This window comes from Salvelinus fontinalis, chromosome 31 (genome assembly GCF_029448725.1).
Source record: "Salvelinus fontinalis isolate EN_2023a chromosome 31, ASM2944872v1, whole genome shotgun sequence".
In the NCBI taxonomy this organism is placed as follows: Eukaryota; Metazoa; Chordata; class Actinopteri; order Salmoniformes; family Salmonidae; genus Salvelinus; species Salvelinus fontinalis.
This window is the reverse complement of record NC_074695.1, coordinates 21,336,950-21,357,998: the sequence shown is the minus strand read 5'-3', so window position 1 is coordinate 21,357,998 and position 21,049 is coordinate 21,336,950. Positions and strand designations below refer to the sequence as shown.

The 21,049-nt window shown below is 45.6% G+C and overlaps 1 protein-coding gene across 4 annotated transcripts in view; it reads right to left on the bottom strand.

The window, feature by feature from the left end:
• Window positions 1–21,049, bottom strand: part of hspg2 (heparan sulfate proteoglycan 2) — a 217,979-nt gene that overhangs the window by 89,731 nt on the left and 107,199 nt on the right. For all 4 annotated transcript variants that reach the window (XM_055891736.1, XM_055891738.1, XM_055891737.1 and 1 more), the window contains 20 exons: window positions 20,896–21,027; window positions 19,928–20,072; window positions 18,206–18,357; window positions 17,654–17,794; window positions 17,001–17,164; window positions 16,522–16,701; window positions 14,444–14,640; window positions 14,052–14,199; window positions 13,028–13,155; window positions 12,607–12,693; window positions 12,412–12,470; window positions 11,977–12,038; window positions 9,958–10,098; window positions 9,559–9,732; window positions 6,502–6,681; window positions 6,130–6,248; window positions 5,811–5,922; window positions 5,413–5,526; window positions 5,092–5,219; window positions 4,691–4,777 (listed from right to left, as the gene is read on the bottom strand). In XM_055891736.1, the coding sequence (XP_055747711.1) occupies window positions 4,691–4,777; window positions 5,092–5,219; window positions 5,413–5,526; window positions 5,811–5,922; window positions 6,130–6,248; window positions 6,502–6,681; window positions 9,559–9,732; window positions 9,958–10,098; window positions 11,977–12,038; window positions 12,412–12,470; window positions 12,607–12,693; window positions 13,028–13,155; window positions 14,052–14,199; window positions 14,444–14,640; window positions 16,522–16,701; window positions 17,001–17,164; window positions 17,654–17,794; window positions 18,206–18,357; window positions 19,928–20,072; window positions 20,896–21,027 (2,650 nt within the window). The remainder of the gene's footprint in view (window positions 1–4,690; window positions 4,778–5,091; window positions 5,220–5,412; window positions 5,527–5,810; window positions 5,923–6,129; window positions 6,249–6,501; window positions 6,682–9,558; window positions 9,733–9,957; window positions 10,099–11,976; window positions 12,039–12,411; window positions 12,471–12,606; window positions 12,694–13,027; window positions 13,156–14,051; window positions 14,200–14,443; window positions 14,641–16,521; window positions 16,702–17,000; window positions 17,165–17,653; window positions 17,795–18,205; window positions 18,358–19,927; window positions 20,073–20,895; window positions 21,028–21,049) is intronic.

Below are 21,049 nucleotides of genomic sequence, written 5' to 3'. Positions count from 1 at the left end.
GTTATGCACGCTCACGTTTTCTGTGTTTTTGTCTTATTTCTTGTTTGTTTCACAATGAAAAAATATTCTGCATCTTCAAAGTGGTGGGCATGTTGTGTAACTCAAATGATACAAACCCCTGAAGAATCCATTTTAATTCCAGGTTGTAAGGCAACAAAATAGGAAAAATGCCAAGGGGGGTGAATACTTTTGCAAGCCACTGTAAATGTCTCTAATAATCAGGGATAATTTTGACAGGAATGGCCAGCCTTCCTAGAACAATGTGAAAAGAACTATAGGAACCATCTTGCTTCTGTTTCTTGTTCTTTTGGGAAGACTTTTCATCATTACCTTGGAGTAGTTTGAGCAGGTCCAGAACATTAGACTGGTGCTGGGTTTTCTTCCTCTGTGGGGATCTCTTGGAACTAGTAGTTTTGACTTTACTCTTCGTGGTTAACTTTGAACACTTCAGAGAAGAGGTGGTTTTGGTGGTTGCCAACGTGGTGGTGAGAACTTTCTTGGAGTAACTTGTTTTGGCTTTTGACACTTCCTGGACTTTGTGGGACAGTGGGGCCAACTGGTATGTGTCTGGAGCAGTGGTTTTCCCATAACCTTTGTTTGAGTGGGATGTTTCTCTGACAACTGTTTCTGTGATTTTAACATTGGGTTGAATCTTTGAATCAGGTACAACTAATCTGAAAGCACTGTCTTTGTTATAACTGCTTCTAGAATGAGAAGCATCCTCTTCCTTTTTAGCAGCTTGATTACGTGACTTGGATGACGTAGGATTTTTTGACACCAGTGTTGGAGGCTTAAGTTTATGGGATGGTGGTGCCAGCTGATACTTAGTGGCAGCCAGGTCTACTTTAGCTTGCCTTGGTTTTGATTGACTTGTCTGTGTTGAGCGCTTATTAGCTGTCACGGGAATCTTCTTGGCCATCGTAGTCTTTGTTTCAGACTTTGTTGCAGTACGTGTCCTAGCGCTAGGCTTTGTTGTACTATGTGGTCTAGTGCTAGTCCTGGGATTACTTAAGGTAGTACTTTGTCTTGTGCTGGACTTTGAAATGACATTACTTTTTGTGGTTCGAGTTATTAATGGTTTAGGTTTTGTAATTTGTCTGTTTGTGAATGTTTGGGACGTGGACTTTGTGGTGAGAGTTATTAATGGTTTAGGTTTTGTAGTTTGTCTGTTTGTGAATGTTTGGGACGTGGACTTTGTGGTGAGAGTTATTAATGGTTTAGGTTTTGTAGTTTGTCTGTTTGTGAATGTTTGGGACGTGGACTTTGTGGTTCGAGTTATTAATGGTTTAGGTTTTGTAGTTTGTCTGTTTGTGAATGTTTGGGATGTGGACTTTGTGGTGAGAGTTGATTTGTGCTTTCTATTCCTCTGAGGGGTTGTTGTGGCTTTGTTAGCAGGGAGATGGGACATTGGTACGATTTTGGGGACTGTGGCTCTAATTTGTGACCTGGTGATTGTTGATTGAGTCCTCACAGTGGGTCTCAGTGTTGTCACGGTTTTTAATTGAGAAGTCCTGATGGTGGGTCGAGTTGTGGTAACCTCTGGCACTAAGACTGTAGAGATTGGTGGCAGTGCCTTCACCTCTTTAGCAGACCGTGAGGTGTATCTGAAGCGTTTCACCTTGTTCATCTCCTGAGCCAGGGCAGTAAACCCATCTATCACGATCTCCAGACGACCCTCCAGCCTTCTCAGACGAGTTTCCATGTCTGTATAGCTACTTTCCAGCTCGCCCACCCTCTCTATCTTCTCAAGGGCAGACTCTGACTGCAGGGCCAGGAGTGTCTTCAGCTGGATGCTGAGCTTGCTCTGCTGGCCCCTCATGGCCTGGATGCCCTCCTTGATGTCCAGGGTGTTGCTCTCCAGCATGCTGAGGCGCTGGTTGAAGCGGTTCATGTGGAGCCTCATTAGGAATCGGAAGCTGTGCTCTCTAACCTCAGGTCTGGGCGTGTTCAGTGATGGGACCCTGGGTGCAGTCCTATTCAGGTGGACTCGGACCATGTCGTCCACGGGGGTGGTTGTGGTTGGACGAGTAGGGGTGGTAGGGTGAGTGGTTAGGCGAGTGGGAGCAGGTGGGCGAGTGGTAAGGCGAGTAGGGATGGTAAGGTGAGTGGGGATGGTAGTGCGAGTGGGTTGGGTACGGTGGCTGGTAGTGGACAGTAGGGTCCGTGTGGGGATGTTTGATGGCCACCGTGTGGGGATGTGTGGCCTTTGGCTATAATCTGTGTCTTCCTCTTCTTCCTCATCTGGCTGTGGGCTGCCGCTATAGTCTATGACCTTCTCTTCCTCGACTGGCTCTGGGCTGTAGTCTATGATCTTGTAATCCTCCTTCTCTTCGACTGGCTCTGGGCTGTAGTCTATGACCTTGTAATCCTCCTTCTCCTCGACTAGCTCTGGGCTGTAGTCTATGACCTTGTAATCCTCCTTCTCCTCGACTAGCTCTGGGCTGTAGTCTATGACCTTGTAATCCTCCTTCTCCTCGACTGGCTCTGGGCTGTAGTCTATGACCTTGTAATCCTCCTTCTCCTCGACTGGCTCTGGGCTGTAGTCTATGACCTTGTAATCCTCCTTCTCCTCGACTAGCTCTGGGCTGTAGTCTATGACCTTGTAATCCTCCTTCTCTTCGACTGGCTCTGGGCTGTAGTCTATGACCTTGTAATCCTCCTTCTCTTCGACTGGCTCTGGGCTGTAGTCTATGACCTTGTAATCCTCCTTCTCCTCGACTGGCTCTGGGTTGTAGTCTATGACCTTGTAATCCTCCTTCTCCTCGACTGGCTCTGGGCTGTAGTCTATGACCTTGTAATCCTCCTTCTCCTCGACTGGCTCTGGGCTGTAGTCTATGACCTTGTAATCCTCCTTCTCCTCGACTGGCTCTGGGCTGTAGTCTATGACCTTGTAATCCTCCTTCTCCTCGACTAGCTCTGGGCTGTAGTCTATGACCTTGTAATCATCCTTCTCCTCGACTAGCTCTGGGCTGTAGTCTATGACCTTGTAATCCTCCTTCTCCTCGACTGGCTCTGGGCTGTAGTCTATGACCTTGTAATCCTCCTTCTCTTCGACTGGCTCTGGGCTGTAGTCTATGACCTTGTAATCCTCCTTCTCTTCGACTGGCTCTGGGCTGTAGTCTATGACCTTGTAATCCTCCTTCTCCTCGACTGGCTCTGGGCTGTAGTCTATGACCTTGTAATCCTCCTTCTCCTCGACTGGCTCTGGGCTGTAGTCTATGACCTTGTAATCCTCCTTCTCCTCGACTAGCTCTGGGCTGTAGTCTATGACGTTGTAATCCTCCTTCTCCTCGACTGGCTCTGGGCTGTAGTCTATGACCTTGTAATCCTCCTTCTCCTCGACTGGCTCTGGGCTGTAGTCTATGACCTTGTAATCCTCCTTCTCCTCGACTGGCTCTGGGCTGTAGTCTATGACCTTGTAATCCTCCTTCTCCTCGACTGGCTCTGGGCTGTAGTCTATGACCTTGTAATCCTCCTTCTCCTCGACTGGCTCTGGGCTGTAGTCTATGACCTTGTAATCCTCCTTCTCCTCGACTAGCTCTGGGCTGTAGTCTGTGTCTTCCTTCTCCTCCTCCTCCTCCTCCTCATAATACTCCTCCTCCTCCTCGTCTCCACTGCCCTCTGGCACCACATGTTTCTCCCGGCTAAAGTTGAACACTGCCTCACCACACCCCGGCAGGAGGAATCCCTCATTGTTCTCTTGCAGGTACGGGTCCACACAACTGTCTTGTTTTCTTAATGATCAAAACATTCAAATCAGAAATAGGGCAGGCAGGGAGGCTCAACTTATCAAAACATACCCATGTTTATTTAACCAGTCACCTCATCGTCATCTTTGCACCTCGAGTAGCAAAGATTTGTCAAACAGATGTGACATTCGAAATGCCACCTCTACATTTATGCCTCAGAGAGAGAATATGTAAACACTGACAACATTATCCCACAGCTTCTAAACCTTACAAAACGCATTAAAGCACAAGTGGAGCATAAACAGTAGACTGAAAAGGTTCTGGCAAAGTTAAATCAAAGGAGGAAGCTGAAGCATAGGAGAGAACTGAAGCTGAGGAGAGATAGCAAAAACCAAGTTACATAAGGTTTTCTCAGGACACAACTACAAGTCCAAACATTCCTAACGAAAGACTTGATTGGCCCAACAAAAAAAAAGAGACTTAGTTGGCTTTTGGCTTTTACGACAACAAATGCTATCACACCTTAGTATATCACATATAATCCCATGGTACACCAGACACATTTTTTAAAACAAAAATGCCCATTGATAAATACAATGTTCGTTAGCAAAGCTCAATAATCCACCACACATATTGACCTCTCAAATAGCATAAAAGGCACTGCTACTGCAGAGACCAAACCCAACACACAAAAACCTTTACTAACTAACTGGAATGGGTGGCATTGATTTGAGCTTTGCGTCCCCCATACCACTTCACTAATACATTCCAATCAATCATGACTGGTTGGAAAGACTGGTTGAAAGAGGGATGCAATGGACATACGTGCTACTATTCCCATTTGGTAAATGAAGCAAGTGGGTGCCAGTGCCAGACCTATCACCTCTGCTTTGCCGTGCTCCGGCCAGCCCAGCATCCCCAAACCACTGACCACTTAGCAGCTTGACAGTAAGGATGGAAGGGATAGAGCGAGAAAGAGCTGGATATGGAGAGAATCGTACCTTTCGCAGCGCCGGCCAGTGAAGCCAGGGGGACAGTTATCACAAGTGGGCTGACCATCCACGTCCTTGTAGCAAGACTGAGAATACCTGCAGGAAGACAGAGTCTTCTATCAGAGACAGTATAGCCTACAGCCCATATAATAGGAATGGGGTTACATTTGAGACAATAGTGTAACTGTATGACCAGTCACTGTCAGATCAACTGTCTTTACAAAGAGCAGGTTGACCCCACATAATTAAATATGATCTCTATGAGGTTGACTAGCAAGTGAATGGACACATGTTTATCAGTAGAATAAGGGTCTTCATGAGGATAAGTCTGGAGCTAGAGTTCCAGAGCCATTGATCCATGTAAAGGTGTAGTTCTGTGCAGCTGTAGAGCCCATGAGGAGTGAACTCACTGGTTGCTGGGGGAAGTGCCAGGGCAGGGGCAGGGCTGACAGGCCTGGGGGCCATCCGTCACAGGGTTGCCGTAGAAACCTGGCAAACAGCGCTCGCACCTTGAGCCGGCCGTGTTGTGAAGGCATTGCTAGAAAAAGGAGACACACACGTCCATGGAACAGTGAAATCCTATTACGAGCGAATGTGTGTTCTGTTCTGAATCCACATGTTGAGATTTGTCAAGAAACCATTAGCGGATTCCATTGCAGACATCAAAGCCAGATGCAGCTGTAGTACTGTACTACTGACATACAGTACAGTAGGAGGGTGGTGTGACTTACCAAGCACGCGCCTGTCTCCTGGTCACAGCCGCTGGCGTGGCCGTTACAGTCGCACCTCTCACAGGTACCCAGGTAGAGCCCAGAGCCTGTACGGGTGTAGCCCACATCACACTCCTATATAGAAACAGACATGGAAGGAAAGACATGGAAAACCCCCTCAGGCCATGTCAAAATAGAAATTTTGATTAGTACAGTAGATTGTCTTGTTGTTCCATGACAGCATGCTCTGACAATTCAACTCTGCGTTTCTTTCCAAGATGTCTACAGTGCTATGAAACAAAGTGATGGAGCTTAACGACTAGGAGAGGGAGCAGAGGAACAGCTACTGTATTGGTTGTTCTTGTGTCATCAGGATAATGTTTATGTGGTGTGTGTGTGTGTTTGTGTGTGTAAAGTACCTGGCATGATGGTCCTTTGTAGCCCTGGGGACAGGCACACTCCTCCACCTCAAGGGCATGTTCGTTGCCTGTGGAGCGTGGCACTGCAATGTCCATTTGGATGTCTGAAAGACTGGACAACAACGCAGGTGAAATAACAACAACAACATCAGCCACGTGGTCTTTCCAGTAAGTCTCCTAAATGATTCTTTAGAATCATCTTTATGTGGAAAACTACAGCTGATTTGAGGTACTACTCAATATGTCTTCCTTCTCCTACCTACACTAGAGTTGAGTAGAGGTAGACCTCAATAGTACAAGTAGCCTGGTCCTCTCTTACCTGGTCTCAGCCATGTTGTCAGCGTAGGTGGCTCTGATCATGAATACAGTAGTATCAGCCAAGGCCATGAGGAGGTGCTCACGAGTACAGGGCTGTCCATCAGCACGCCTCCATGCAGACTGGTAGGAGAGAAAAACAGGGAGAGACAGAGAAATGTAAAGTTCTGCATAGGCAAACTCAGGATTAGAGCGGGGATTATATTCAAGAAAAGGATTGGGATTAGCGATGGAGTTAATGGTAATCTAATTACGTGATCTAAACAAAATCATCCACAAAAGACAACCTGTTATTACATCTTAATGAAAACAAACTGTTTATGATCAGTTTTTTAAAAACACGCATACACACACGCACACAAACAATGACACACACCTCTCTGAAGGTGACAGTGACTGTGGTAGGTGCGCGGGGGAGGGGCTTTGTCTGGGAGAAGTGTTCCAGGAAGATGCTGTTGCCTTGGAGAACCACATCCGGCTGTCCGTCAATCACCAGGGAGCGTTGCCGGGGCTCATAGCGCACAGTGTAGCGCAGCTCTCCGCCATAGGCTGTCACCTGGCAACAACATGTCAGATGTCAGAGACAGACGTTCTAGAACAACCCACCTCTTAACTCCACTCGATGGTGGAAAGGTATTTCACCCTATAAGGCTAGCTGGGTCATGGATCATCAAGCAGAGAGCTTCTCTTTGTTTAAGTAGCCATGTAAAGCCTTTATAGTTTTCACATGTTGAGAGAGCATGTGGACGGTGAAATCTAGCCTGACCAAATTTACCTCACACCGCTAAGTCAAAATACGGTGGATGATAGTTTCTCCTGTCCCTATGGTCTAGTGGAGAAACAAAGTGTCATAAAGACCACCACTCATCTCCCCCACCCTCTCCACTAGTCCCCTCCCCTCTCATCTTGTCTCCTCATATCACTTCGTCCCTCCCCTCTCCACTTGTCTCCCCATCACCCTCCTCTCCCCTAGTCTCCTCTCTTTCCCCTCTAACTGCTGTCTCCCTCCTCTCCCCTAGTCCCCTCTCTTCCCCCTCTAACCCATGTCTCTCTCCTCTCCCCTAGTCCCCTCTCTTCCCCCTCTAACTGCTGTCTCCCTCCTCTCCCCTAGTCCCCTCTCGTCCCCCTCTAACCCATGTCTCCCTCTCCCCTAGTCTCCTCTCTTCCCCCTCTAACTGCTGTCTCCCTCCTCTCCCCTAGTCTCCTCTCTTCCCCCTCTAACCTATGTCTCCCTGCTCTCCCCTAGTCCCCTCTCTTCCCCCTCTAATCTATGTCTCCCTCCTCTCCCCTAGTCTCCTCTCTTCCCCCTCTAACCGCTGTCTCCCTCTCCCCTAGTCTCCTCTCTTCCCCCTCTAACCTATGTCTCCCTGCTCTCCCCTAGTCCCCTCTCGTCCCCCTCTAATCTATGTCTCCCTCCTCTCCCCTAGTCTCCTCTCTTCCCCCTCTAACCGCTGTCTCCCTCCTCTCCCCTAGTCTCCTCTCTTCCCCCTCTAACCCATGTCTCCCTCCACTCCCCTAGTCCCCTCTCTTCCCCCTCTAACTGCTGTCTCCCTCTCCCCTAGTCTCCTCTCTTCCCCCTCTAACCGCTGTCTCTCTCCTCTCTCCTAGTCCCCTCTCTTCCCCCTCTAACCGCTGTCTCCCTCTCCCCTAGTCTCCTCTCTTCCCCCTCTAACCCATGTCTCCCTCCTCTCCCCTAGTCTCCTCACTTCCCCCTCTAACCGCTGTCTCCCTCTCCCCTAGTCCCCTCTCTTCCCCCTCTAACAGCTGTCCTCCTCCTCTCCCCTAGTCCCCTCTCTTCCCCCTCTAACCGCTGTCTCCCTCCTCTCCCCTAGTCTCCTCTCTTCCCCCTCTAACCCATGTCTCTCTCCTCTCCCCTAGTCCCCTCTCTTCCCCCTCTAACCTATGTCTCCCTCCTCTCCCCTAGTCTCCTCTCTTCCCCCTCTAACCGCTGTCTCCCTCCTCTCCCCTAGTCTCCTCTCTTCCCCCTCTAACCGCTGTCTCCCTCCTCTCCCCTAGTCTCCTCTCTTCCCCCTCTAACCTATGCCTCCCTCCTCTCCCATAGTCTCCTCTCTTCACCCTCTAACCACTGTCTTCCTCCTCTCCCATAGTCTCCTCTCTTCCCCCTCTAACCCATGTCTCCCTCTCCCCTAGTCTCCTCTCTTCCCCCTCTAACTGCTGTCTCCCTCCTCTCCCCTAGTCTCCTCTCTTCCCCCTCTAACCGCTGTCTCTCTCCTCTCTCATAGTCCCCTCTCTTCCCCCTCTAACCCATGTCTCTCTCCTCTCCCCTAGTCCCCTCTCTCCCCCCTCTAACTGCTGTCTCCCTCCTCTCCCCTAGTCCCCTCTCTTCCCCCTCTAACCGCTGTCTCCCTCCTCTCCCCTAGTCCCCTCTCTTCCCCCTCTAACCGCTGTCTCCCTCTCCCCTAGTCCCCTCTCTTCCCCCTCTAACAGCTGTCTCCCTCCTCTCCCATAGTCTCCTCTCTTCCCCCTCTAACCGCTGTCTCCCTCTCCCCTAGTCTCCTCTCTTCCCCCTCTAACCCATGTCTCCCTCTCCCCTAGTCTCATCTCTTCCCCCTCTAACCGCTGTCTCCCTCCTCTCCCCTAGTCCCCTCTCGTCCCCCTCTAATCTATGTCTCCCTCCTCTCCCCTAGTCCCCTCTCTTCCCCCTCTAACCGCTGTCTCCCTCCTCTCCCCTAGTCTCCTCTCTTCCCCCTCTAACCGCTGTCTCCCTCCTCTCCCCCAGTCCCCTCTCTTCCCCCTCTAACCGCTGTCTCCCTCCTCTCCCCTAGTCCCCTCTCTTCCCCCTATAACCCATGTCTCTCTCCTCTCCCCTAGTCTCCTCTCGTTCCCCTCTAACCCATGTCTCCCTCCTCTCCCCTAGTCCCCTCTCTTCCCCCTCTAACTGCTGTCTCCCTCCTCTCCCCTAGTCTCCTCTCTGCCCCCTCTAACCCATGTCTCCCTCCTCTCCCCTAGTCCCCTCTCTTCCCCCTCTAACCGCTGTCTCCCTCCTCTCCCCTAGTCTCCTCTCTTCCCCCTCTAATCGCTGTCTCCCTCCTCTCCCCTAGTCCCCTCTCTTCCCCCTCTAACCCATGTTTCCCTCCTCTCCCCTAGACCCGTCTCTTCCCCCTCTAACCCATGTTTCCCTTCTCTTCCCTAGTCCCCTCTCTTCCCCTTATAACCCATGTCTCTCTCCTCTCCCCTAGTCCCCTCTCTTCCCCCTCTAACCCATGTTTCCCTTCTCTTCCCTAGTCCCCTCTCTTCCCCTTATAACCCATGTCTCTCTCCTCTCCCCTAGTCTCCTCTCTTCCCCCTCTAACCCATGTCTTCCTCATCTCCCCTAGTCTCCTCTCTTCCCCCTCTAACCACTGTCTTCCTCCTCTCCCCTAGTCCCCTAGTCCTCTCTCTCCTTCCTCTCCCTCTGTCTCCCCCCTCTCACCTTGTCTCCTCTGAAGCTGTCTGGTAGGACCCAGTAGTAGATGTCCTTGGGGATGTCAGAGAAGGAGCGGTATGCCACCTCTGAGGAGCCTTTCTGGGTGATACCGTCTGTGATAGTCCTGGAGTTAGCACTGTTGGAGAGGGAGAACAGCTGCCCATTCACACCGCCACGGACCTGGGGGATACAAACACACACAGTTTAGATACAACATCTTCCTATCTTCTCGGTGCTCAGGAATCCAAGCGAAAAGGGCTCAAGTGCACTTAAGCCAGACTCAATGCACTGCTGTGGTTTAGGATGTGCTTGACCATTCCTTGCATTTTGTGATGTCTTAAGTTCCCTATAGAGGTAGTGTGTGTTGACTGGTGTGAGTAGTATTAGTACGGCCAGGCCACTGACCTGGTCTCGGCTCCAGGTGGAGCTGGCACACTGCTTGGTGACGCCCATACAGAAGCACTGCAGACAGCCTTCTGGGTTCTCCTCTGTCAGGTGGAAGGCGCCGCTCTTACACTCGTCACACTGCGACCCCACCACATTGGACTACAACACACACATATACCAGACACACATCTGTCATGCATCTGACTCACTGACTGACTGGCTGGCTCATCATAAAAGATGATCATATTATAATTGCAGTAAAACCTACACAGGTCCAAGTAATTCTGAATGTACATGCAATTCACATGTTCCCCTGCAAACTGTCATTAACAAATAACACCAGTATCAGACACTGCAAGTTCCTAGCTACTATCTAATCAACCCAACATTAACATTCTTTTTTTTATTTAACTAGGCAAGTCATTTAAGAACAAATTATCATTTACAATGACAGCCTAGGAACTGCCTTGCTCAGGGGCAGAACGACAGATTTTTACCTTGTCAGCTCTGGGATTTGATCTAACAACCTTTTGGTTACTGGCCCAACACTCTAACCACTAGGCTACCTGCCGCCCCTGCTTCGCTACAATTGGCTTAAAAAGCCAAACTTAACACAATATCTGACAATTATTTTCCAGCAATATAGCCCAGTCTGTCTGGTGTGCACATTTGTCTATCCCTGTGTGTAGCCACTTGATGTGATTACCGTCTCGTGGGTTGACAAAAATACTTCCCCCAAAGCCTTCTCAATTAAATGTTAACTGCAAAGTAGGCTTACCTGGCAGAAGTATATCATGAGTAAATATATCACTTGTATCTATTATTTGCAAACTTTGCCATGAAATGAACAGAAGCCGTATGGAACCATCGCTAGGCAGGCACATTCCTCACTCGCTAGATGCGCAATTAAAGGGCCAGATGCGCAACTAAAGGGGAATTGCACTCAAATCTATTTGTTAGTTTTCTTCCAGACCTTCTGATGTGATTTAAGCATTGACATCGACTCAGAACATCCAATTTCGTTGTTTTCTCTACGAACAATTGTAATTTTGAAAAACTACAAAAATCGAGAACCATGAAAAATTAAACTGAGAAAACATAACATGGGAAAATATAACAGAATTTTGGAAACGAATCACAGATCTTTTTGGAGCCCCCTTTGAGTTTATTAACCATTATTTGACCAGGTATATTGACCACTACCAGTGGTGTAAAGTACTTATGTAAAAATACTTTAAAGTAGATCTACTACTTAAGTAGTTTTTGGGTTACTTTACTTTACTATTTATATTTTTGACAACTTATAATTTTACGTCACTACATTCCTAAAGAAAATTGTATACTTTTTATTCCATACATTTTACCTGACACCCAAAAGTACTCGCTACATTTTGAATGCTTAGCAGGACGGGAAAATGGTCTAATTCACAGACTTATCAAGAGAACATCCCTGGTCATCCCTACTGCCTCTGATCTGTTGGAGCATGCACCTGGCTATCCTTAAATACATTTAAAGAACAAGAAAATAGTGCCATATGGTTTGATTGATTTCTACTTTTACTTTTGATACTTAAGTATATTTGAGCAATTACATTTACGCTGATACTTAAGTACATTTAAAACCAAATACTTTTAGACTTTTACTCAAGTAGGATTTTACTGGGTGACTTTCACTTTTACTTGAGTCATTTTCTATTAAGGTATCTTTACTTTTACTCAAGTATGACAATTGGGTACTTTTTCCACCACTGTGCACTACTTTCTCTTGTACACTAAGGACCCGGGGAAGAGTTGCAGGGGAGAGGAGAAGAGAAGAATGTGGCTATTTAAAAGCTAGAAAGAAATGTGTAGCTCATGAAACGTTTCATTTTTTAAAAGTGTCTCTCATGCTAGAAAAGGTTGGGGACCACTGGAGTAGACAATGGAGTTAAACTGTTGGTGATTGAGAGTGTCACTCCTACATCTAATCTAAAGCCCTACTCATAACTTTGGTCATAAGAATGAAGTAGAGTAAGCCAAAACAGCGTAGTGTGTTACCTTGCAGGCGCATGGTCGGCTGTTGGAGTTCACTGTTCCTCTGCTATCACACTTTGAGTTTGCTGAAGGAGGGAGGGCGTGGAGAAAGGGAGGGGAGAGAGAGGGAGGGAAGGAGAGAAAGGGGGGAGAGAGAGGTAGGGAGGGAGTAGAGATGAATCAGTACCTGGGAGTGCTCCTCCAACCCCTCCACATACCAGGCTGATGATGACACCCCCCTCAGCAGGTATGACTGATGTTAATAATTACACTGGGCCAAGACAGAGGCTCTTAAAGGTAAAGTAGGATATAAAGCATGGCATGCACTTGAGCTAAAAAAAACAGTCATATACTGTACACATGGCTATGGGTAAAACAATACAAATAAAGCATTTTCCTCGCACTTTCAAGCCTAAAAACAATGTCCATCCCGATACTAATGTAAAACAGAACACTCACTGTTTGGAAAACATTTGCCATTAGGCTGTAGTGGGTTACCCTGGTACCCAGGTGCACACCTATGAAGAAAAAAATACCCATAAACATCTTAATCTTTTATAACTATCCTTTATAACTAACTATTCCATATACAGTAAAGCTGGCATTGATTTAAAGACAGTGCAGATGTAAAGGGGTGTGATGTCATTTTCTTACTTTTCACAGCGGCGGCCGGTGTAGCCTGGTTTGCAGGCATCGCACGTGGCCTGGGAGTCATGGTCCAGGAAGCAGGTGTCGGAGAACCTGGGAGACACAAACAAATCACAGCAGTAGACTGTTAGCTATATTAATATGCACATTAGCTGCCGGTTAATGGGTAGCAACATAGGTCACAAGGTGACAACACCAGCAATGAATGACTAAGCCCAGTGTTCTTCTGGAAAGTCCAGTGAATCCGCCCAACAGGGACGTCAACCTGCTCTTTCCATCCATGTCTGTCACTCAGGGTGTGTGTGTGTGTGTGTGTGTGTGTGTGTGTGTGTGTGTGTGTGTGTGTGTGTGTGTGTGTGTGTGTGTGTGTGTGTGTGTGTGTGTGTGTGTGTGTGTGTGTGTGTGTGTGTGTGTGGTGACCCCTCACCGGCGGGACGTCTCGGTGTATGGGCAGGGACAGGGCTTGCAGTCATCGGGGCGACCTCGTCTGGGGTCACCGAAGTAGCCTGGTCTGCACTTGTCACACTGAGGACCTTCAGTGTTGTGCTGGCAGCTCTGAGGAAGGGAGAGGAACATAGTTCAGTTACTACCTGTATATTATGTACACTTGTCCATACATTACTTACAGAGCGGCTGAACTTACCAATTCTGCATGTTTTTCTGCTGCTCATAAAGAAAAATGAGATTTGTCTTAGGGGTGTTGTTCGATAAGGGTGTGTTATGATCGCTTTATTGTTCCCTGGCAGTTACTGTTGTTTGTCCCTCTTGAGTCACCGTAGCAACAACATAGCCACTACCACTTCTTCAAAATAGAATTCATTTAAGATAAATAAAATAATCTGTAATCAATATTGACGTTTTTGCAGAGGAGGTCTTAGTCGCACAATTTTACATCTACGTAGCTATGGTGTTTGGTGCAGTATTTCTCAAGTAAAATAAATTGCATGAAAAAGTGCTGATTTCTGAGACCATGTCATCATCAGCAAGCTGTCAAACTATGGTAAATAAATACATTTTAATTTTGCTCAAAAGGCAGACTGGAGGGATCACTATCAATCACATCAGCAAGAGGTGGGCAGCTCTGTGTCATTGTCTGGAGATTCGCTGCTATGATTGGATAGAGCGCATCAGCACAGCTGTTTATCCATGCATGACAATTCTCCCTATGCGTTACCATCCCATGTTAGTGGGAAAGTGGCCATGATTGTAATCCAAACCCAACCAGTCATGTAAGTCGTGAGGACCTCATTTACACAAATCTCACAAAACTCAGTTTAGTAAAATATTTACAAACAATTATCCTACTTGCATTTTTTTTACCACACATTTTTAAATAATTTTTGTACACATTCTCAACACTTAGAACAGATTTGTTTACAGCTAAAATACATTGAGGCTAATACAACTTTATAATAGTATAATAATAACATTATGTTGTAAGGAGTTCTCACCAGACAGTGTCCACTGATGGGGTCACAGGCGCTGGCGTGTCCGTTACAGTTACATCCAGCACAGGATCCCAGGAAGTTCCCTCCAGACACACGCTCAAAGCCAGTGGAGCACTGTTCACAGGACAGTCCTGAGTAGCCAGGGGGACACCTGGGTGAGACAGACACACACCATAGAAGACATTACAACTGAAACTCTACCAACATTTCAAACACACTACAATGAAACTTTATTTACAATATATCTACAGCTGCAGGCACAAAAAAAATTATGTCACAAAAACCGGTCCCACGGTTTAAGTAATTTTCTTAGTGCCTGCAACTCTATGGGGCGATAACAAACTACATCCAATCCAAACCCCAACCTCAGCTGAAGTCAGTCTATGGGATCTCACCTGCACTCCTCCACATCCTTGGCATTGCCCTCGATGTTGTACTCCACGGTGGTGGTGTCCATGACGATGTCGCTGAGCGCCACGCTCACCATGTGGTTGTCGTAGACGGTGCGGATGCTGATGGCCTCCAGGCTAGCCAGGGTCATCATCAGGTCCTCACGGGACACCTGGCGTCCCGACGAGTGCTGCCAGTTCTCCTACAACAACACATACCAACCATGTAAGGTCAGACATTCAACCTATGCATGTTAGTCCTAGACAAGTACCTTTTAGCCACTGATCATATACTTTACATTAAAGGCCTAGATGGCTTCATCTTTACAACTGATCATATACTCTACATTAAAGGCCTAGATGGCTTCATCTTTACAACTGATCATATACTTTACATTAAAGGCCTAGATGGCTTCATCTTTACAACTGATCATATACTTTACATTAAAGGCCTAGATGGCTTCATCTTTACAACTGATCATATACTCTACATTAAAGGCCTAGATGGCTTCATCTTTACAACTGATCATATACTTTACATTAAAGGCCTAGATGGCTTCATCTTTGCAACTGATCATATACTTAACATTAAAGGCCTAGATGGCTTCATCTTTACAACTGATCATATACTTTACATTAAAGGCCTAGATGGCTTCATCTTTACAACTGATCATATACAAAATGCCCAGACTAGTACATCTCAGCCACTGACCCCATATAGGCTATGTAAGACCTACAAAAGGGTTCCAAAAGGGTTCTTCGGCTGTCCCCACAGGATAAATATTTTTGGTTCCAGGTAGAATCCTTTTTGATTCCAGGTAGAACCTTTTTTGGGTTCCATGTCGAATCCCCTTTAAAACTTCTTAGGGATAGGGGGCAGTATTTTCACGTCCGGATGAAAAGCGTGCCCAAAGTAAACTGCATGTTACTCAGGCCCAGAAGCTAGGATATGCATATAATTGGTAGATTTGGATAGAAAACAATATAAAGCTTCTAGAACTTTTAAAATAATGTATGTGAGTGTAACAGAACTGATTTGGCAGGCAAAACCCCAAGGACAAACCATCCAGGGGAATTTTATTTTGAGGTCATAGTATTTCCCAATGGTTTTCTATGGGAAGCCCTATTTAATAAGAACCTGGTTGTGGTTCCTATGGCTTCCACTAGATGTCAACAGTCTTTAGAAATTGTTCTATGTTTTTCTTTTGAGAAATGAAGTATGGCTGTTCTTTGTAAGTTTCACTCCAGGTGTACTCTACTGTTTGGTGTGCGTGAACTGGAACGTGCTTCACGTTGTTTTTATCCGGTATTGGAAACAGTTTATCCCGTCTTAAATTTGATTGATTATTTACGTTTTAGGATACATGAGGTTGGATTAGGAACGTTGTTTGAAATGTTTGGACCAAGTTCACAGGTAACTTATTAGATACTTTGTAGTCATGTTGGGCGAGTTGGAACCGGTGTATTTCTGAATCAAACGTGCAAAATAAATTGACATTTTGGGGATATAAAGAAGGAATTTATCGAACAAAGCGATCATTCATTGTGTCACTGAGACATTTGGGATTGCAAAAAGAAGAAGATCTTCAAAGGTAAGGCATTTATTATATCATTATTTCTGACTTTTGTGTCGCCACCTGCCTGGTTGAAAATGATTTCCATGTGTTTGTACGCGGGGCGCTGTCCTCAGATAATCGCATGGTCTGCTTTCGCCGTAAAGACTTTTTGAAATCTGACACTGCGGCTGGATTAACAAGAAGTTAAGCTTTATTTTGATGTATTACACTTATATTTTCGTGAATCTTGAATATTGATATTTCTGTAGGTTGAATTTGGCGCTCTGCAATTTCACTGGATGTTGTCAAATCGATCCCGCTAAAGGGATTAGCGCGCGAAGGGATCACTAACAGGTTAAATAGGTTTCTCAAGGGTTCTCCTATGGGGACAGCTGAAGAACCCTTTAAGGTTCTAGTTTTTTTCAAAGAGTGTAGAGACGTGTGCATTGTTTTACTAAAAATGGGCTAGGAAGGAAACAAAGTGAGGTAGATATGTTGTTAGTGGTTGAAAGATGGACTGAGACCCACCTCAGTGAATTTGATCTCCTTCTTGTTGACCACCCTGGAGGGGGTGGGGTTGCCCCTGCGGTAGACCAATCTCTGACCATTCCCGGTCAGAATCACATCTGGTTTCTCCTCAGGCTCAGTCTCCCCGCGGGCCAGCGTGTAACGCACCTTGTACTTCAGTAAGCCTCCATAGGAGTCAATCTAAATATACATACAGTCTCTGTATTAACAACACTGTTATATACTGTAACTCTGGCGAAGCTCACACTAAGGCAGTGAGGCTGAAACAGATTATGGTCAAAAGCAGTGTGGAGTAGCTTCTTTCCTTTGAATCTTCAACATTTCTGGTGCACTTTCTGACCCAACATTCAGATGTGCAAGTCAATTTCATTTAGAATTCATATAACTTCAAATAGGAGTTATCTTGCTAGTATAAGCTAATTTCAACATGGTGTCACATTGAGCCATTGGAGAAACGGAGAGCAGGAGAGATGCTGCACCTTGTTGCCCAGAAACTGGCGGGGAAGCGTCCAATAGGAGTCCAGGATGAGAAAGCGTCGTGATAGGTCGACCAGCTGGAACTCCTCCTCCTCAGGGTTTATGAGGAGCTGAGTGGAGGAGAGAGGAGGGGTGCCTGGTCTAGAGGGGTACGTCACGTTCACTCCTAGAGTTAGGGAAGAAGGCAGAGTGTTATGGAGGGAGACAAGGAGAGAGACATATGAAGTAAGAGAGAGTTCTATCATACCAGTAATGACATTCATATTTTGCATGCAATTTTTTTTTATTAAGCTTAAATCGTTTTTTTAAGTTCAGTTCAATCAACTGTTGGCGCGGCAGGTAGCCTAGTGGTTAGAGCGTTGGACTAGTAACCGAAAGGTTGCAAGATCGTATCCCTGAGTTGACAAGGTGAAAATCTGTCGTTCTGCCCCTGAACAAGGCAGTTAACCCACTGTTCCTAGGCCGTCATTGAAAATAATAATTTGTTCTTAACTGACTTGCCTAGTTAAATAAAGGTAAAATTTTGTTAGGTAAAAATGTTTTTTTACAAATGTCTTGACTTTTTCACAAAATATTTAGGAACGTAAAAATTCCATCAACTTTGTCATGTGTATTTATTTCATAAAGGCATTTGTATTTAGTGTGGTCCAGGTACCTTTGAAGTCGTCCTCGTCAGTGAAGCGCAGGTTGATCTGGTTGCGGTAGCGGCTGGTGGTTCCACAGTTCTTGGTGATGCCGAAGCAGAAGCAGGAGATACAACGTCCCTCCACACTGAAGTGACCGTCTGGACAGTTTCCTGGTGACGATGACAGAGAGGATGACAAAACTGGATGAAAAGACAGCACGGTGCAAATAGGTAACATAGAAGATACAGACATAGAACAGGCAAAAAGGTGCAGACAGACATCAACCATTTTAGGAAATTCATATACTCACACGGACGTTATTTTCCTATGCAAAATAATGTACCAAAATAGCCTTTAAAATGATCTAGCTGATCCCAGAGGAGAGTAGTATACAAACAGTGTACCTGATTCCCATTACAGGGGCCAACCCGAATCTTACCATGCTGACTCTGATATTTTATTTTCCAATTGTCCTGTCTAGCATGGTTACAGCAGATATGGAGGGACCATGCATAACCAGGCCAGCTCAGTCCAGTTCGTGTTTTGGCCTTCAATGGGGAATCAGCCTATCCAGTACATACCTGGTTTCTGTGTGAGGCTGAGCACCCCGTCAGGGATACCAAACACAAGGCCCTTGGCGTTGATGGCCTCACAGGTGTACGCCCCCTGGTCCGCCTCCTTTACGTCACGGATGGTCAGGGTGCCACCCCCATTCTCACTGGTCATTGAGATCCTGGGAAGGCAGATACATACAGATGTAGGATCTCAATTTGATCACCCTGTTGCATAAGAACTTTCCTGCAATGCAGGACATTTAAAACTTGTAGTGTATTTGAGGTTTGTAAATGTAAGTTTGTAATATCCACTTTGAAATTTCAGACTGGATTTCCCCTTATGAAAAATGTATCAACCCCAAACAAAAATGCCCATGAATTACAATCCACATAATAATTCACATTTCCTGTTGCTGCAGGATAATTTTCCTGCTGTAGCAAACTGGCTCAAATTAAAATCCTACATGTGTATACATTGCATACATTACATTAATGCTTCAATCAAATAAAATACAGAAGCCTGTGGTCGACTCTTCTGCAGCCAAATAGTGAGGATTCACTTGTCACAGTTAACACAAGTGTCTAAAGGGCTTTCAGAGGACAAGGAATATTCTGACTCTAAATGTATTTTCTGAACTGACACATTGCTATATGAACCGCCATACTCTCCGCAACTTTAGGCTTTCAGTATGATATGTTTTAATAGTGATTGAAATAGTTAAACATGCACTATGCAAAAATCGCTTCACCATTTCCTGGTTGCTAAAATTCTAATTATTCACCTAATTTCAGTTTTGTAACAAAACAAGCATGTATAGTGTAGAGAATCATTGTACCATCTAAACCGCTGTGAAATATATTTTCCTTAACCAAAAATATTGTATTTTCAGCTGTTTGAACCTGGTGTACAAAACCAAAAGTAAAACGAAACTTCAGAACGGGAAGCATAAAAATAGCGCAAATAGAACAGATCTACCGCGTCTCAGACTTGCTTGCAATGACAGATCTATAACACACATTTCTATGTGAATTTGGTCGGGTCGACATAGAAAAGTTACATATTGCAGCTTTAACTCTCTGATAGGGATTTTATTTTGATGGATTATATATAACTTTACTGTATAACACAAACAGCCATTCAATGAATGCACAGTAAACTGAGTTATCTGTTATTGCACATTGCGAAAATCATTTTCCACTTAGAGATCATTAACGCAAAGCCACAAAGCAATAATTGAATAACTCAATAATTAATGACAGATGACTGGCCTGTAGATCGGATATATGACTGAGCTTAAACAGCAATGAATGAAATGCTGCATTTTGCGGGCTGACAAGATTGGATAGCGGACAAATCCTCACTCATTTCAAAATCTTCACAGTCTGTTTCCAATCAATTATACGGAATACTAATTTTACGCAATTCCCTAAATTAAACCCAGCATTTCTTTCCAGAGCTATCACTGCAAAGTTCAACACTCTCTTCCATAATGGCACCAGACAGACAGAGTTTGAAGAGAAGTCACATGTATCATGCACCAGATGTGTTCAGAACTCCACATTAACTGTTTATTTGATGCATATCAACTTATCAAATGTTTGCCAACACACACACACAGAGACATTTTCAAATGCAACTTAACATTCCATTTATTCAGCCTGGGGCCATTGGCTTAAATGCCTCACTAAGTTTATGATAAGAGCTGTTATGGGCTGAACCAGAGAAGGAGGAGGACTGTACCAACTCACCTGCCACTGACGGGGATATGGCCCCAGTTGAGCCTCCAGGTGATGATGGGGGTAGGAACACCCACTGCCACACAGTTAAAGGTCACCGTCTCCCCCCGCACTGCCTGAATGGACTCCTCTGGGGGACTGGTCACCATGGGAGGAGCTTAAAGGCAAAGTTACGAGAAAACAAAGATGAGCATCTATAAAGCCAAGTATGCAGGCACTGTGGGATGCATGATGGCACACACACATTCAAAAACAAATCCCAACTACCCAACCTCAATGTAAAAGGGCAGTGGTTTATTTGGGTACTCAGTCTCTTTAGTGAGAAACAAAAATTATGGAAAGTCAGAAAAATAAACAATTTTCCATGGATGCACATCCCAAAAGCTCTGTGTCTATGTCACCACAGTCTGAATGTAACCTGAGTCACTGCACTGGTTATGGTACAAAGGATGACTATACAAGAGAGACACACAGAGGCTTACACAGAAAGAGGGGGAGTTGGGGGTCAGATGGGGTTTGGAGAGAGAGAAAACGAGAGAGAGGAGGTAGAGAAAGAAAGAGTGAGAATAGTGTATGGGTGAGAGAGAGAAAAAGAGACACATACTGTACATGATGTGTGAGAGAGAGAAAGAGAGAGAAAGAGAGAGAAAGAAAGAGAGAAAGAGAGAGAAAGATAAAGAGTGATAGAGAGAGAGAAAGAAAGAGAGAAATAAAGAGATAAAGAGACTGAAATAGAGAGACATAGAGAGTGATAGAGAGAGAGAGAGAGAGTGATAAAGAGAGAGTGATAAAGAGAGATAAAGAGAGAGATAAAGAGAGAGAGATAAAGAGAGAGAGAGATGAAGAGAGGGAGAGAGAGAGAGATAGAGAGAGAGAGACAGAGAAAGAGAGAGAGAAAGAGATAAAGAGAGAGAGATAAAGAGAGAGAGAGATAAAGAGAGAGAGAACAGAGAGACAGACAGATAAGGTCTGGGACTTACTGCAGCCATACTCATCAGAGCGGTCTGGGCAGTCTGTCTCTTCATCACACTGATAGCTGGATGGGATGCAGGTGCGGTCACTGAGGCACACAAACTGCTCTGGGGCACACGTGTCACCTGGACCTCTGGTGGCTGGAGAACCAGAAGAGATGGA